General features: G+C 39.1%; 1 protein-coding gene across 2 annotated transcripts in view; it reads right to left on the bottom strand.

Moving 5' to 3' along the window:
* Positions 1-18,266, bottom strand: part of PALMD (palmdelphin) — a 70,621-nt gene that overhangs the window by 30,488 nt on the left and 21,867 nt on the right. For both annotated transcript variants that reach the window (XM_016190600.2, XM_007528579.3), the window contains exon 3: positions 9,674-9,798. In XM_016190600.2, the coding sequence (XP_016046086.1) occupies positions 9,674-9,798 (125 nt within the window). The remainder of the gene's footprint in view (positions 1-9,673; positions 9,799-18,266) is intronic.

The following is an 18,266-nucleotide window of genomic DNA, read 5'->3' as shown; positions in this document are numbered from 1 at the left end:
GTCAGTTCATCTTTCAAAACTGTGCAAGTAGAAAGAATGAAAACTTCATGGAGTTAAAAGTCTGGCTCACTATATTTCCCCCAGTCCTGGAACCTTAGGATAGGGCCCATTTTCACACATGCCTCTTCCAATCCATATCAAATAATATTGCATCTGCCAATCGCAACCTAATCAACGCAACGATTGCCACCTCAACATGCTTCAGCTCAGACCGTGTCCAGAGACTTCAGGTGTGGAATGACAACCCTTCAGCTTCATTACTCGGGTGAGACCTTTCCTTTCATAGTATCCTCTAATTCCACCCGAGGTGTTTTACTTTCTAACAAAGTCCCAAAACCTAGATATAGACCAGGTTCTGTGAGAGAGAGCATATGTTCACACGTATTCATAAACTAGTGCAAAATATATACCTGAAAGCAGAAGTACACTAGAGTTTGCAGTGAGTACCCCCGCCAACACTTCCTCACCACTATTCCAACCTTTGCATCCATGATTGCTCAACAATTTGTTTGGCTTTGTATGTTAACTCTCTTTTCAGCCACCAGGTTCCAGATGCCATCAGGATGCCAACCAGACTTCCCTGGACTGAAGACCCCACCAATATGTCCTGGAGCTCTGCTTCCCCAGAGACCCACCCTACTAGGGAAAGAGAGAGGCAGACTGGGAGTATGGACCGACCAGTCAACGCCCATGTTCAGCAGGGAAGCAATTACAGAAGCCAGACCTTCTGCAACCCACAAGACCTTGGGTCCATGCTCCCAGAGGGATAGAGAATGGGAAAGCTATCATGGGAGGGGATGGGATATGGAGATTGGGTGGTGGGAATTGTGTGGAGTTGTACCCCTCCTATCCTATGGTTTTGTTAATTTATCCTTTCTTAAATAAAGAATAAATTTTTTAAAAAGTCTGGCTCAGTGATAGTCTCTGAGGTAACAGCAGAATTTCTATTTCAATATTCCTTTTAAAATCTTATCCTTTAGCTGAGAGGCTTGGCAGATGGCAAATGTCACTCTTGAGCAGGCACCCAAGTCCAGTGACAAATCACATTTAAGGTTTGGGATACTTTCTCTGTTTAGAGGAAGAGGATGGTTTTGCCTTGTTCGACGTCATCGGCTATTGCATTTATCTACTAATCAGAGCTTTTTTAACCACTGGGGTTAGTTGTTGAGGAGAAAAACTGAATTTAAGAACATGTGCCTGATTATTTAGCAGCTTTAGAAATATCTGAGAAGAAAATGTTCAGGTTTCAGGTAAATCTGCTTTGGCAACCTGATTTCTATAATACTAAGAGTACTGGAGGTTGCTTTGTATAGACAACACACTTTTGGTTTTTGGGGGGTCTTCTTTTGTTGTTTTAGAACATTCTGTTTCACGCACATTTTAAGTGAGCTAAACACCCCCTAACGGATCACAAATGATGCAAATTCTCTACTGATGCTTTGCAAGTAAATCTTTGTGGGACCATTCCTTAAATCAAATATTTTGCTTTTAGCTATTTAACTATTTGTTTTCTTTTTTTCATAATGACTTGCATCTTTATTAACTAAATATGTCTTACATTATTTATTTTAAGAAAGAGAGATACAGAAAGAATGAGAGAGGCCAGAGCTTAGGCTTATGGTGGTGCTGGGGATTGTACCTGGGACCTTGGGGTTTTAGTCATGAAAGTCTTTTTTGCATAGCCATTATGCTGTCTCCCCAGCCCCTATTTTACAATTTCTAGAGTATTTAAACCTCTATCTGTCTTTAAATGTCACAGCTGGAAACCTGTCCTTTATTTGTTCAGTGGCCTTAAGTTTTCTCTTTTCCTAAGCCTATATCCTCATCTATGAAGTGGAGGTATTGAAGCTTTAGGAATACTGACAATATAAACTTAAAAATGGTATAAGAGCATTTCAGAAGACCCATTACTCTTATTATAAATTATATTTGGAGATTAAAATCATTTGATATTTTTCTATGCTATAAAGATTATTTTGACTTGAAGGCAATTGAAAAAAAGCAAACTTAGGAAGAATTCACCACTTTTCCTTATGAATCTAAAAGCAGAACATACATTTTTCCCTTTGTGAAGGTGCTTGTGGCATACTTTCACAAATAAGACTCCCCAGTAGTTATTCACATGTAGTAGACAAAATAGTAAAGACAACTTTTTTGGGGGGGGGTGGTTAGAGATGTTAGATTTGCTCCACTGAAAATTACTGTAAATAGAAGGCATCATGTACTCTATCGAACTAAGACCTGTCGACATATTATTCTGCTTTCAGAATACCTTCTACAGCAGCAGTCAATACTACTTTCTAAAGTAGTATAAATATTTGGCCTCTGTAACCACAATTTTCTCCCATAAAATATAATTTTTAAAGATAGAAATGAATATTCTGAGAACACACTGAAATACAAGGTGGTAGAAAAGCTGTTCACTTCTCATAATAAATGAGTACTGATAGTTTAATAGCATCTCACTATCAAAATCAAAACTATATTGAGATTCCAGAAATTGGCTGCAAACAGATACATAGATGGTATTTAAACAAATACTTTACAGGGATTTGGAAGATCCTGAGTTTAGTAGGAGCTGTTTGGAGAAAGGAGAAGCAAGGAACAGAATATACTTCAAGGAGAACATCTCTTTTTTTTTTTTTTTTTTTTACCTCCAGGGTTATTGCTGGGACTCGGTGCCTGCACTATGAATCTACTGCCCCTGGAGGCAATTTTTTCCCTTGTTGTTTATCATTGTTGTTGTTATTGCTGTTATTGCTGTTGGATTGGACAGAGAGCAATCTAGAGAGGGCAGAAAGATAGAGAGGGAGAGAAGAAGACAGAGAGGGAGAGAGAAAGATAGATACCTGAAGACCTGCTTCACTGCTTGTGAAGCGACATCCTTGCAGATGGAGAGCTGGGGTTCAAAGTGAGATCCTTAGCTGAGTCCTTGCACTTTGCGCTATGTGCACTTAACCTGCTGTCTTACCCCTGGTCCCCTCAAAGAGAATATCTTTTCAGTATCCAGAGATTGTTGTTTGCCATCATTTTGTAGGAAGCATAGGGTAGTTGAGTGAGTTAGTTTCTGATTTGCTACTTAAATTTATCAATATGAATCCTTTAGTGTCTCTGTGAAAAAGTGAATGGAATAATATCTGCTTCACAAGATTATGAATATTAAATAGAATAATGCATGGAAAGCATCTGACAAGATCTATACCTCAGTATTTCTTCCTCCCTTCTCTTTTTTTTCCCCTCTGTTCAGATAAAAGGTATAACTAGGCAAGCCTCTATCAATACTGCTAGCAGTTTATGTGCTTCTGAGAGCGTTCAGCAAAGTCTGAAAGCAACCTGTGTAGAATACTAATACATTCTCTGAATTACTCAGATTGCTGCCCAAATTTACTAATGGAGTTTGAGTATATGTAGCCACTTCAATTATCATCAGTGCACAGAAAGTTGTAGGTTTTCAGTATTTGGAAAGATTTTTCTAAAAGAGGATTCTGAGGGGAAACAAGAAAGTGTTTTGCAAGCTTACAGGGATTAAGTTCAGGACTCTTTTGGAGATAAAAGTTCTGTGTTGAGGAATGAGAAAAAGTAATCATCAGCTAAGCCAGGCTTTGGTAAGAAGCTCTTCTCAAGGAGGTCATAAAAAGAATCAAGCTTTTCAAACTGTAGACTTGATGGGAATCGGGCGGTGGTGCACTCAGCTGAGAACACATTACCAACAGCAGAGTTAATTTATTGAGTTGTTTTTGAGTATTTGCTACCTAAGATTTTGGAAGCACATCAAATATTTGAACAAAAACTAAAAGGGTTAGAAGTGTAAAAATCTCAATTATATAGTATAAATTTTAAAGAATTATTAATTAAAAACATCTAAATGTGGGCGGGGGAGATAGCATAATGTAAAGACACTCTCATGTGTGAGGCTTAGAAGTCCCAGGTTAACACTTTATCTCACCAGAAACAAAAATCAACTCCAAATGGATCAAAGACCTAGATGTCAGACCAGAAACAACCAAATACTTAGAGGAAAACATTGGTAAAACACTTTCCACCTACACCTCAAGGACATCTTTGATGAATCAAACCCAATTGCAAGGAAGACTAAAGCAGAAACAAACCAATGGGACTACATCAAATTGAAAAGCTTCTGCATATCCAAAGAAACTATTAAACAAACAGAGAGACCCCTCACAGAATGGGAGAAGTTCTTCACATGCCATACATCAGACAAGAAACTAATCACCAAAATATATAAAGAGCTCAGCAAACTTAGCAGCAAAAAAGCAAATGACCCCATCCAAAAATGGGCAGAGGATATGAACAAAACATTCACTACAGAGGAGATCCAAAAAGCTAACAAACATGAAAAACTGCTCTAGGTCACTGATTGTCAGAGAAATGCAAATTAAGACAACACTAAGATACCACCTCACTCCTGTAAGAATGGCATACATCAAAAAGGACAGCAGCAACAAATGCTGGAGAGGATGTGGGGACAGAGGAACCCTTTTATATTGCTGGTGGGAATGTAAATTGGTACAGCCTCTGTGGAGAGCAGTCTGGAAAACTCTCAGAAGGCTAGACATGGACCTTCCATATGATCCAGTAATTCCTCTCCTGGGGTTATACCCCAAGGACTCCATAACACCCAACCAAAAAGAGGTGTGTACTCCTATGTTCATAGCAGCACAATTCATAATAGCTAAAACCTGGAAGCAGCCCAGGTGCCCAAGAACAGATGAGTGGCTGAGAAAGCTGTGGTATATATACACAATGGAATACTATGCAGCTATCAAGAACAATGAACCCACCTTCTCTGACAGAGAAGTATCTTGGACAGAGGTAGAAGGAATTATGTTAAGTGAACTAAGTCAGAAAGATAAAGATGAGTATGGGATGATCCCACTCATCAACAGAAGTTGAGTAAGAAGATCTGAAAGGGAAACTAAAAGCAGGACCTGATCAAATTGTAAGTAGGGCACCAAAGTAAAAACCCTGTGGTGAGGGGTAGACATGCAGCTTCTTGGGCCAGTCGGGGGTGGGTGTGGGTGGGAGGGATGGGTCACAGTCTTTTGGTGGTGGGAATGGTGTTTATGTACACTCCTAGCAAAATGTAGACATATAAATCAGTAGTTGATTAATATGAGAGGGAGAAAATCAATTGTATGTCTCAAAGTTTTTCAAAACACAAACTGAATCTTTTTAATATATAGGCTGTGTATTTGATATGCGGGCTCTCTCAAAAGCCTAGACCAAGTAGATTAGAAGCATCCAATAGCATAGCTATATACAAGATACTGGGTACTGTACAGCAAACCATAACAAAAGGACTTTTCAAAGTTACCCAATTACCAAATAATGTGATGATAACATTAACTATCGATTGTCTTTTTGAACCCTAAGGCAGCAGGAACCTCACATCTCTACTATAGAGCCCCTACTTCCCCCAGTCCTGGAACCCTTGGATAGGGCCCACTTTCCCGTATGCGTCTCCCAATCCATACCAAATAATATTGCATCCACCGATCACAACCTAACCAACGCAACGATTGCCACCTCAACATGCCTCACCTCAGACTGTGTCAAGAGACTTCACGAGTGGAATGACAACCCTTCAGCTTCATTACTCGGGTGAGACCTTTCCTTTTATAGTACACTCTAATTTCATCTCAGGTGGTTCACTTTCTAACAAAGTCCCATAACCTAGATATACACCAGTTTCTGTGAGAGAGAGCTTATGTTCACACGTATCCATAAACTACTGCAAAATATATACCTGAAAGCAGAAGTACACTAGAGTTTGCAGTGATAACCCCCCTAACACTTTCTCTCCACTATTCCAAGCTTTTGGTCCATGATTGCTCAACAATTTGTTTGGCTTCGTATGTTAACTCTCTTTTCAATCACCAGGTTCCAGATGCCACCAGGATGCTGGCCAGGCTTCCCTGGATTGAAGACCCCACCAATATGTCCTAGAGCTCAGCTTCCCCAGAGACACACCCTACTAGGGAAAGAGAGAGGCAGACTGGGAGCATGGACCGACCAGTCAACGCCCATGTTCAGCGGGGAAGAAATTACAGAAGCCAGACCTTCTACCTTCTGCAACCCTCAATGACCCAGGGTCCATGCTCCCAGAGGGATAGAGAATGGGAAAGCTATCAGGGAAGGGGGTGGGTTATGGAGATTGGGTGGTGGGAATTGTGTGGAGTTGAACCCCTCCTACCTTATGTTTTTGTTAATTAATCCTTTCTTAAATAAAAAAAAAAGTAGTCCCAGGTTAAAAAAAACAACTCCCACCTTCCTTTTTGAGTTCTAGATCACTAATCTATAAAATGGAATGTATCCATGTTTGCATTTCTTACAATGAATGTATGATAGCTATGAATTCACTTCAAATTTTTTCTTATACAGCATGTCCTAACTTATAATTAGTATTGTGAAGATGCCTAGGAAATGCCTCAGTGGGTTAAACACAGGAATGGCAGACTTCAGTGTCCCTATGTGGAAGGTGGTAAAGGAGTTTGTCAGGAGTAAGACTATCTTGTAGATACCTATCAGAGGAAGGTAAGAAATTGTACCCTTGTGTCAATAGCTTTACTGTAAACCTTTGCACTCCCAAAAAAATGATTTTAAAAATCTTTTTAAAAAAAGAAGTCTCAGTTTCAATCCCTCACACCACCATAAACCAGAGCTGAACAGTGCTATGGTAAAAACAAAAAACAAAACAAAACAAAACAAACAAAAACCCATCTAAATGAATGGCCAATGATTTTAGCTATTAAATTTACATGTGTAAGCAAATAAGTAAAAAAACTGGAGATGGTTTGGAAGAAGGGACCTTTTTAAAAATTTCTTTATTGGGGCATTAATGGTTTACTGTTGACAGCAAAACACATCACATTTCCATAACAAAATGCATAACATTTCCCAGTTTTCCACATAACAAGTCAATCTCCACTAGGCCCTCCTCTGCCATCATGATCCAGGACCTGAACCCTCCCCTGACCACAGTGTCTATCCTTTGGTGCAATACACCAACTCCAGTCCAAGTTCTGCTTAGTGTTTAGAAGGGAACTTTCTACTTTGTTGCTGATTTTATCCTAATGATATCTGTTTTTATGGTGTGGTGAGTATGGATAAAACTTGGTCTTAGCATAGTAACTGGATATTTTTATCTTCTTTTTTTTTTTTTTTCCTCCTCCAGGGTTATTGCTGGGCTCGGTGCCTGCACCATGAATCCACCACTCCTGGAGGCCATTTTTCCCCCCCTTTTGTTGTCCTTGTTGTAGCTTCGTTGTGGTTATTATTATTGCCCTTGTTGACGCCAATTCGTTGTTGGATGGGACAGAGAGAAATGGAGAGAGGAGGGGAAGACAGAGAAGGGGAGAGAAAGATAGACACCTGCAGACCTGCTTCACCGCCTGTGAAGCGACTCCCCTGCAGGTGAGGAGCCGGGCGCTCGAACTGGGATCCTTACGCTGGTCCCTGCGCTTTAAGCCATATGCGCTTAACCCACTGCACCACCGCCCGACCCCCAGATATTTTTATCTTCTAAGTCTTTCCTACAGCCCACACTATAAATAAAAATCCTTAATGTGTGTTATCTAGATAGTTGGCTGAGAAACTAGGACGTGTAAACTTTGTTTCATCTTTTATCTAAGTGAAAGCCAGAACATAAGTCTAACATTTTCTCTCTCTCTCTCTTTTTGTTTTATCTCCAGGGTTATTGTTGGGTCTCGGTGTTGGCACTACAAGTCTACTGCTTCTGGTGGCCATTTTTTTTTTCCATTTTATTGGAAAGGACAGAGAGAAATTGACGGAGGGGGAGATAGAGAGGGAGAGAGACACACAGAGAGAGATACCTGAAGACCTGCTTCATGGCTTATGAAGCTTCCCACTGAAGGTGGGGAGAGGAGGCTGGAACCTGGATAGTTGAGTGGGTCCTTGCACTTAATACTATGTGTGGCTAACCAGATGGGCCACCACCCAGCCTCCAATTCTAATGTTCTCCATATCTCTTCCATCTGCCCTGTTCTTTGTGATGACACTCACAATCTTGTTTTGAATCAGGCTTTCCAGTTTGTTCATGTCCACCCCTTCAAGTCAAGAGGATTAAAAGCTTTACTTGTTATACCAAAAGCCAGTGACCCTGTGCTGAGTATGTGTGATGATGGGTAGGTATGGGAGGACAGGGAGAAGTGAGGTCAGCATCTGTGACTGAATTATCAGGGAAGTAGAAAACAGAACATGTTAGTTAGGTATTCTTAAAGTGTCTTCTCTTCTAAAATGTCAGGGCTGTGATTGGGGAGGCTCTGGAAGAGGTGTGGTGGAGGGACAGTGTAAACAGATCCTGAGGACTGCGGACTGCTACCTTTCTAAAGGAGAGAGTGAGGATTGGGGATTCTTTCCTTCCTTCCTCCCTTCCTCCCTCCCTCCCTCCCTCCCTTCCTTCCTTTCCTTCCTTCTCTCCCTCCCTCCCTACCTTCTTCCGTTCTTTCTCTCTCTTGTGAAGTTGGGTCTGAAAACATGAATGATCATTGACTCTTGTGCTACTTTTCCACTGAGAGAGAGATACCCCACAACACTGGTGCATTCCCTGGTTCCATGGTATCCTACCCGATAAATTATCTGTCCAGCCCTGAGGCTGTATTTTGATTACCTGTCACATGGTAAGTAGGTGCTAGTATATACTGGCACCTACATACACACACACACACACACACACACACACACACACACACACACACACACACATATATATATATATATATATATATATATATATATATATATTGGCACCTACATATATATATATATATACTGGCACCTACATATATGTTTTTTTTTCTGTTCAACAACTCTGAAAGATAAATTTTGTTTGTATCATTTTGTAGATGAGAAAGTAATATCAGAGAGATTTTGGGTAAGTCATATATATATATATATATATATATATATATATATAATTATTATTTTTAATTGCCACCAGGGATATCACTGGTTTCGGTGCCAGCAGTATGAATTCACTGCTTCCTGTGGCAATATTTCCCTTTTAAAAAAATTTTTCTACTTTATTTGATCAAGAAAAGAATTGAGAGAGGAGGGGGAGACAGAGTGAGAAAGATAAACACCTGCAGACCAGCTTCATCACTGGTGAAGCATCTCCTCTGCAGATACGGAATAGGGGGCTCAAACCCGGCTCCTTCTGCATGGTATTGTGTGTGCTCAATCAAGTGTGCCATTGCTCAGACCCAAAAAATATATGATTTTAAAAAATAAGTTTCATGGGACTGGGTGATGGTGCACCTGGTTGGGCACACACATTACAGTGTACAAGGACCCAGGTTCAAGCCCCCCAATGCCCACCTGCAGAGGAAAAGCTTCACAAGCAATAAAACAGTACCATAGGTCTCTCTCTCTCTTTCTCTTTCTCTCTTTTCCTCTCTATTTCCCCTTTCCCTCTCAATTTTTCTCTCTATCCAAAATAATTAAAAATATTAAAAAAAAGATTTACATTGCTATGCATAGGTAACACAGTAAAATTTTAATTTTTGGCATGTTTTCTTAGTCTTGATTAGAATTCTAAATGGAATATCTCTGTCTCTGAAAAATTAGAATTACACAGACAATATGGAATACGATGGAAATAAAGCTAGTTGTGAAGTATCTTTGAAGGTCATACCTGTGAATACTTTGTTCTAGAACCTGAATCTGGTGCTGGTCTTGTAGATTTTGCTTCTTCATCTCTTCCTGCTCTTTTCCACTGCTGATTCCATCCAGAAGCCATTTTTCCCTCAAGGCCTTTTTCTATATCAGGAAACGTAAAGACATATTGTTGTGTCAATTTCCAAAATCCCTTTCTGCTTACATATCTTAATTTCAGTGCATATTATTTTTGCAATTATGGAGCCTTTCACACATGCATGACTGGTCTTTTCCATCCCTTTTTAATGTCATATATCTATGCATATAAATGTATATCTAGAGGGAGATAGCAATAGAGAGACAACACAGCCCTGCAGCTTCACCTAGGGCTGTGGTACTCTCATGTGGTTCTGGGGCCCTGAACTCAGACTGTGCATGGCAAGGCACACTTCCTATTGTGTATCTTCCTGCCTTTAGGAGTGGATATATTAATGAGATATAATTTTCTGAAAGTTGTCTGAATGAGTTGGTATTTTACTTCTTTGCACTTTTGATGTGCTCCACCCAAAGCCAGTTCTTATGTATCTAAAATTGAACTTATCCTTCAAGGTCTAGTTATGTCTCTTCTCTGTGGATATCTCTGTCCTACTCTATGCACTCATCATCCCGACCTCCCCATACCCCTGTCCTGACCCTCAAGGTACACTTCTTTTTAAAGTCATTTTGATATTTATCTCAGTGAAAGCATTCAGAGACTGCTTCAAACAAATATCTTGTGGGATTAACTGGGATGGTGGGCAAAACAAGAGCTTGCTATTGTATTGTAAACCAATTTAATGTTTGCTTTAGACTGTTTGATCCACATGGACTATTTCATTTACCTTCTTAATCCTGAGATCCTCTCTAGTTATAGATATATATTTTTTAAATTTATTCTTTTGTCTTCAGGGTTATTTCTGGGGCTTGGTGCCTGCACTACGAATCCACTGCTCCTGGAGGCCATTTTTTCCCTTTTGTTGCCCTTGCTGTTTATCATTGTTGTTATTATTATTGTTGTTATTGCTGTCATTATTGTTGGATAGGACAGAGAGAAATTGAGAGAGGAGGGGAAGACAGAGAAGGGGAGAGAAAGACACCTGCAGACCTGCTTCACCACGTGGGGACTGAAGGCTTGAACCCAGCCAGTTTCTTGCAGTTTGTAAAGTGTTTTCTCAACCAGGTGTGTCACTACCCAGTCCCCAATCATCATTAATTTACATAGCAAAAAGTTAATGTTCTCAAGCCCCTAAGTAACTCACCCACATTACAAAAAAAAAAAGATCTAAAATAAAATGAACATTTATTAAGCAAAAATGACACAGCATATGTAAAACAATTATCAAGAAAGGAATTTGGCAGTACACTCTAGCTGTTTCAGATGCCCAAAGCCTTTGGAATGGCTGCTACAAAATAAAGAAACAACTGATTTCAAACATTTTTTTGATTTTTTTCTCTTCTTTTTTTTTAACGCAAACATTATTTATTTAATTTTTTATGACTGTGACACACACACACACACACACACACACACACACACACACACACACACACACAAGAGAGAGAGAGAGAGAGAGAGAGAGAGAGAGAGACTAGAACACTGCTCAGTTCTGGCTTATAGTGGTGGTGGAAATTGAACCTGAGACCTCAGAGCCTCAGGCATTGAAGTCTTTTGCATCTCCATCTTCTGGTTCCTTTCAGGTAGTGAATGCAGTTGCTAATTAAGGTCTTTCACAAAAGTAAGGAAGCTTAACTGAAGCTTTTTGTTAAAAACAGGAAATGCACTGTCAAAGAGTTTGAGGTTCTTTTTTCTTTTATTTCTTTATTGGGGGATTAATAGTTTACAGTCAAAAGTAAAATACAATAGTTTGTACAATCATAACATTTCCACATAACAATACAACTCCCAATACTCTTTTTTTCTTTCTAAGAAAATGCTGTGAGTATATGCCTTTGTAAATTATGTATTTAAAATTATTCATTGGAAATTGACTGCATATAAATTGGAGTGGAAAAGCTGAGGGAATTCACTATCACCAAAACTGCCTTATAAGAAATATTGAGGGGTCAGGTGGTGACATGCAAAGTAGAACACACATACTGCCTTAACCTTATATTACTGTTATGCTGTTTGTAAAAAAAATCTTCCTTTTTTAAAAAAAATGTTTTATTATATTTATTTATTTATTTATTGGATAGAGACAGCCAGAAATCGAGAGGAAGGTAGAGAGGGAGAGAAACAGAGAGACACCTGCAATACCACTTCACCACTCGTGACACTTTCCCTTTGCAGGTGGGGACCAGAGATTTGAACCTTGGTCCTTGTATATTGTAACATGTGGGCTCAACCAGGTGAGCCAACACCTGGCCCCTAAAAGTGTCTTTCTATAGATGCAGTAGATATTATTGACAAAGGTCAAGATTTTAGCTCCTGAGGCTAAAGTTGCCAAGAAAATCTGAGAATATCAGTATTTTAAGAATTCAACTCAGTTTATTTTTATATGATGGAATATGATGCTAGCTAATCATAGCAGATAAATGACAACCACCAAAGTAAATTACAGTCCTTACAAAGTACTTATGAGTATAGTTTGAGGTAATTATGCTCATATAACTCTAGAAGACACACTCAGATGGAATTGACTTATGATGCAGACTTGCAGAAGGCAGAGAATGATTTTCAGTTTGCTTAAAAAAAATGAAAGAATTACTGTGCCATAACAGTAGTCTGTCTGGATAGTGTGCCTGCTTTGCCACATGCATGACTCAGATTTAAGCCTGGGACCCACTGCACTAAAGAGAACTTCAGACCTGTGGTATCTTTCCCTCTTTCCCTTTTTCTTTATAGAAAAGTTAGCTTGGAGTGGTGAAGCCCCAGTGATGACAAAAATAATTAAATAAATAAACAAATAAATAAGTAAATTTAAATTAAGCTTTGTAAAACTTTGTTTATAATTTATATATTATTATTCATCTCTGGCAGAAACCTATCTTCATCTAGATATAAAATATGCAAATGGTCTGTGCAATTATAATTATATATATATAATATGTTATAAAAACCAACACACAGTTATTTTTCTTTTTGTCATAGTTTGGAGTTGTGCTATAGTCTATGAGGCTAATGAATATAGTAAAATCTGTTTCATAGGGTTGGATGGTGGTGCATCTGGTTGAGCACGCCTTACAATGTGCAAGGACCTGGGTTCAAGTCCTTAGTCCTCACGTGTAGTGAGGGAAGCTTCACAAGTGTTGAAGCAGTGCTGCAGGTGTCTCTCTGCCTCTCTCCCTATCTACCTCCTTCTCTCTTGACTTCTGGCTGTCTTTATCCAATAAATAAATAAATAAATAAATAAATAAATAAAATTAAAAAATCAAGAAAATAAATAAAATAAAATCTGTTTCTTAACAAAGATATTCCAAATCAAAACCCATATTAATCAAATAATAGAGCTGAAAATCAGATAGATTTTTTTTTGGCTAGTGTTTTAAGAAAAGGTCTCACAAAACACTTTTGCATTCTTTACACCAGTTAACATATAGTAAAATTGAGGCAAAGTTAGTTTTCAAACCATAAATTAAGTGAACTTTCAGAAAAGAAGTGAAGTTTCTTTTTTCTTTTTACTTTTTTTTTTAGATTTTATTTATTTATGAGAAAGACAGGAGGAGAGAGAGAGAAAGAACCAGACATCACTCTGGTCCAAGTGCTGCCAGGGACCAAACTCAGGACCTCATGCTTGAGAGTCCAATGCTTTATCCACTGCGCTACCTCCTGGACCACAGAGGTTCATGTTTCTAATTGTTATCAGATAGTGTTCATGTCAAGAAATAGGATCTATAGTGTTCGAATAGCAGAAAAGTTTGAATGTTAGAATGCCCATAATGTTCCTGGAAAGTCTCTTAAGAACATTATCAGTGATTGCCAGTTTCTGGAGCTAGGGAATATCAGAGTTACTATAACTATTTACAAATCTCAGCACTTGTGGGGCTATGTGTAAGCTTGATAGAGCTTAGGGAGAACTCCCCCCTTCCTTGGATGGAGGTCTGAGAAGATACCCTCTTGTTAGTCTCTCTCAACCGAGGTGAGCAAAGGGGAGAACCGTCTCTCAGACTAAGTTCTTCCCTTCTTGACTCTCAAGCCCACAGAAACCTCAATACCCCTTTCCATTAACTGCAGGCCACATGCCCGCCTACTTTAAGATTCACTTACTCAAAGTTCACCTCACCTTCTGATTACAGAGGAGAACACACCTTATCACATATTCCATCATACACCTCAGACACCAGACAAGAGAAATTCCAAACTATATGGCCTTTTGATATCCATCTTCTCTCTGTCTCACCCTACTGGTTTAATCCCTATGCTTCTCTCAAATACCTTTGGATAATTAAGTTGCTTGCGTCATGGAGAAGAACTGTCTTGTATCTTATCAATTCCTGTCATACCAGCCCCCTACCATAGGGGCAAGCTGACCTTTAAGAAACCTGTAATTTCTGACATGTTTGAAATATGTTCTTTGTTTGGTTTTCTATTTAAACTCATGTCCACCTGCCAATAAAGGATATTTGAGAGCACATCATTCCTCCCCAGTGTCATTACTTCGTTTTGTCCTTTGAGCAAGCGAGAGAGAGCCAGTCGGTTGCCTTCCTGCTGGAGATCACCCTGCCATAATGCCGACAAGTACTACTATCTGAAGATACAGATAGAATATTTTTCGGATGTTTACTTTTGTCTTCTTTAAAATGAGTCCTTGAAACGTAATAGTTTTTTTTTTTTTCCTTGAGAAAGTATAAGTGGTGAAGACAGCCATTGGAATGGGCCAAAAGGGTAAAGAAGAAAACACTGATTACTAGAGACCAGTAGAGTTTTCTCAATTTGGCAAATATGATTTGGAGTCAATTTTAACAGACCTCTGCACATTTTTGAATCCTGTTTTGGAATTATGACTACTTGCTATTTGTTATAACCAAGCCTTTTCTACAAAACTTGGAAGAATATTATCTTTCTTTGGAGTTTATACTTTGAGTATAATGTTCATCAAAAGTCTAAATTGCTTCATGAGTTTGTGTCAGTTACTACATTAAGGGCACAGATCAAACTTTGTTTTATATTTCTAGTGTTCATAAACACCTGCATATAATAAGTGCTTAAAAATATTGGAGCTGAGGGTGGTGCACATAGTTGAACACACACTGCATGTGCAAGGGCCTGGGTTTGAGCCCCTGCTCCCCACCTGCAGGGGCATGCTTCACCAGTGGTGAAAAATGTATGCAGGTATTTATCTTTCTACCCTTCTATCTTCCTGTCTTTTCCTCCTCTTTCAATTTCTCTGTCCCATCCAATAAAATAGAAAGGAAAAAAAAGAAGTAAATTTTTTTTGCCAGGAACAGTGGATTCAGAGTGCTGGCACCAACCCCCAGCAATAACACTGGTGACAAATATATATATCCCCATGCTTTTAAATGTACAATATATAAATTCTACTTATTTGTTAAGACTCTGAACTATGTAATACCTTTAATAGTAATTTATGTGACCACCAAGATTAAAGAAAAATCTGCTTGTATTATATTTAAAATCAAATACAGGGGTGAAGGTGGTGGCACACCTGGTTGAGCACACATGTTAAATTACAATACAATACAATACAATACAATACAATACAATACAATACAATACAATATATAATCACTACTATTTACTTATTTTTTTTTTTTTTTTTTTTTAAAGTTTTTTTTTTTTATTTTTTTTTATTTTATTTATTTTTTCCCTTTTGTTGCCCTTGTTGTTTTATTGTTGTAGTTATTATTGTTGTTGTTGTTGGATAGGACAGAGAGAAATGGAGAGAGGGAGGGGAAGACAGAGAGGAGGAGAGAAAGATAGACACCTGCAGACCTGCTTCACCGCCTGTGAAGCAACTCCCCTGCAGGTGGGGAGCCGGGGTTCGAACCGGGCTATTTACTTATTTTTATCATTTTTTAATCTTCAGTGTTTCACAGAATAACAGGTAGGAAGTTTAAACCTCTCTCAAGTCAATGCTGGTAATATTAAACCACAATTAGGAAGATACCTTTCCCCACCTCCTCCTCTATGAGTCAGCACACAGTTTAGGAAGGTGGAACATCTTGTGAAGAGAAAAAAGGAACTATCTCTCAAAAGAAGCAGCCCTATGCCAGTGAGCACGGTTACAAGGCAGCATGGGTAGGACTTTGGCACCTCTCTCTCAGGGATCTTTGTACATACAACTCTGTGCAATTGTATACTTCATCTGAAGTGTGATAAATGTTTTGACTGGAGTAAATTAGAGGTCTCTTAGGTTCCAGAAAGCAAATCTATAGGAAAGATTACGAATTATTTTTTATTGAATAACTTCTGTCAACTATTCAAATATGGTGACATTTTAAAAATAGTCTTTTCTGGGAGTCAGGCGGTAGTGCATTGGGTTAAGTGCAGGTGGCGCCCGGTTCGAGCCCCCAGCTCCCCAGCTGCAGGGGAGTTGCTTCACAAGCAGTGAAGCAGGTCTGCAGGTGTCTATCTTTCTCTCCCCCTTTCTGTCTTCCCCTCCTGTCTCCATTTCTCTCTCTGTCTTATCCAACAACTACAACATTAATAACTACAACAATAAAACAACAAGGGCAACAAAAGAGAATAAATAAATAAATTTTTTTAAAAATAGTATTTTCTGTTTGGGAATTTCAGGACCTCAAATAAATCCCTCTCTCCATTGTTACCGGTCATCTCTATCAGGAACAACCCCTTTGTGGGCCCCCCGTAAGACCTTGCCCTCAACTTGGATCAACAACGGTAGAGAATGGTCCATCCTCTGAAGGGAGGATGGACAACATACTCTATGCTACACCTGAGGAAGATGGGTCCTGAAATTGGGGCAGCTTGGAATGTTCCTACTATTGACCACAGAATGTGAGCTCAGATCTACAGGGATGCAGAGATCACATAGGCTCCTAAGCTGAATATGGGCCCCAGACCAAATCAAATTGATGGGGTTTATAGTCAACAGTATTTATATCCCTTTCCCATATTAGGGAGCTACTCTCTTCCCTGATCCAGCTTTCTGGTCCTTTTCCAGCCATGACATCATCTCCCCAGACAATAAGTTGGATCCACCTGCATATCAGAATTCAGGCTCAAGGGAAAAAAGAAAAAGAAAAAAAAAATCCCAAAAAACAAAAACCTAGTATAGGCACAGGCTCTTTGGAATATAACAAAAATATGCCTACTAGCTATCTACAAAATGGAGGACCCTCCAACTCTTCATCTGCACTATTCCAGCCTTTAGGTTCATGATTGTTCAACAATTTGTTTGGCTTTGTATGTTAACTCATTTTTCAACCACCAGGTTCCAGATGCTAGCACGATGCCAACCAGACTTCCCTGGACAGACGACACCACCAATGTGTCCTGGAGCTCCACTTCCCCAGAGACACACCCTACTAGGGAAAGAGAGAGACAGGCTGGGAGTATAGATCTTCTTCAGCAGAGAAGCAATTACAGAAGCCAGACCTTCCACCTTCTGCACCCCACAATGACCTTGGGTCCATACTCCCAGAGGTTTAAAGAAAAGGAAAGCTATTGGGGGAAGGGATGGGATACAGAGTTCTGGTGGTGGGAACTGTGTGGAGTTGTACCCCTCTTATCCTATAGTTTTGTCAATGTTTCCTTTTTATAAATAAGAAATTAAATACAAAAATAGTCTTTTCTAAATACTGTATGATCTCACTTAAAAGCAGGACTATAAGGGGATGGGGAGGAGGGAACAAAGTAAAATGTAGACTGGACAAGGAGTATTACATCAAAGCAAAAACTCTGGGGAAGGTGGGGGAGGGAGGAATGAAAGAGAACTTGGAGGATCCTGGTGCATAATGAAACTGCACCCATGTGTCAATGAACACACTGTAAACTGTTATCCCTCTCAATAAAAAATAATATGAGAGAGAGAGAGAGAGAGAGAGAGAAACAGTCCTTTCAGAAAGCCAGAATTTTCCTATGTGAAATTCATTTCTCAGAATGAGCTGAGGAGACATTTAAACCCTTTCTTCTACTGTGAGCTATTTTATGGCTAACCATTCTGCAAGGATAGCATAGCAAATACTTAACACAAGAGAGCTCTCAGTTTACCATGAAACAGCAAAATGGTGAAACACAAAGTGTGTGTGTGTGTGTGTGTGTGTGTGTGAGAGAGAGAGAGAGAGAGAGAGAGAGAGAGATAGAGAGGGGGGGGGAGAGAGAGAGAGACTCCTAGAGGGAAGACACTGATTATGGAGTTAGAAATAGCCTATTTATATTATTTTTTAAAAAAATTATTTATAAAAAGGAAACACTGACAAAAACCATAAGATAAGTAGGGTACAACTCCACACAATTCCCACCACCAGAACTCCATATCCTATCCCCACAATAGTCTGCAGTTAAGTCTGTATATGCAACAAGCAAGTAGAAAGACCTAAAAAGACACCATAAACTTCATAATTATATAGTGTCTACTTAGACTTAGATACCTTCACTTATGTCCTATTATATTTCCCTCACTCATTCCAAAGCTAACCTTATCAAAGTAAGGATTCAAAAACTGAAT

Source organism: Erinaceus europaeus, chromosome 11 (genome assembly GCF_950295315.1).
Source record: "Erinaceus europaeus chromosome 11, mEriEur2.1, whole genome shotgun sequence".
Taxonomy (NCBI): domain Eukaryota; kingdom Metazoa; phylum Chordata; class Mammalia; order Eulipotyphla; family Erinaceidae; genus Erinaceus; species Erinaceus europaeus.
Note: the sequence above shows the minus strand (reverse complement) of the source record. Positions and strands in the feature narration are given on the sequence as shown.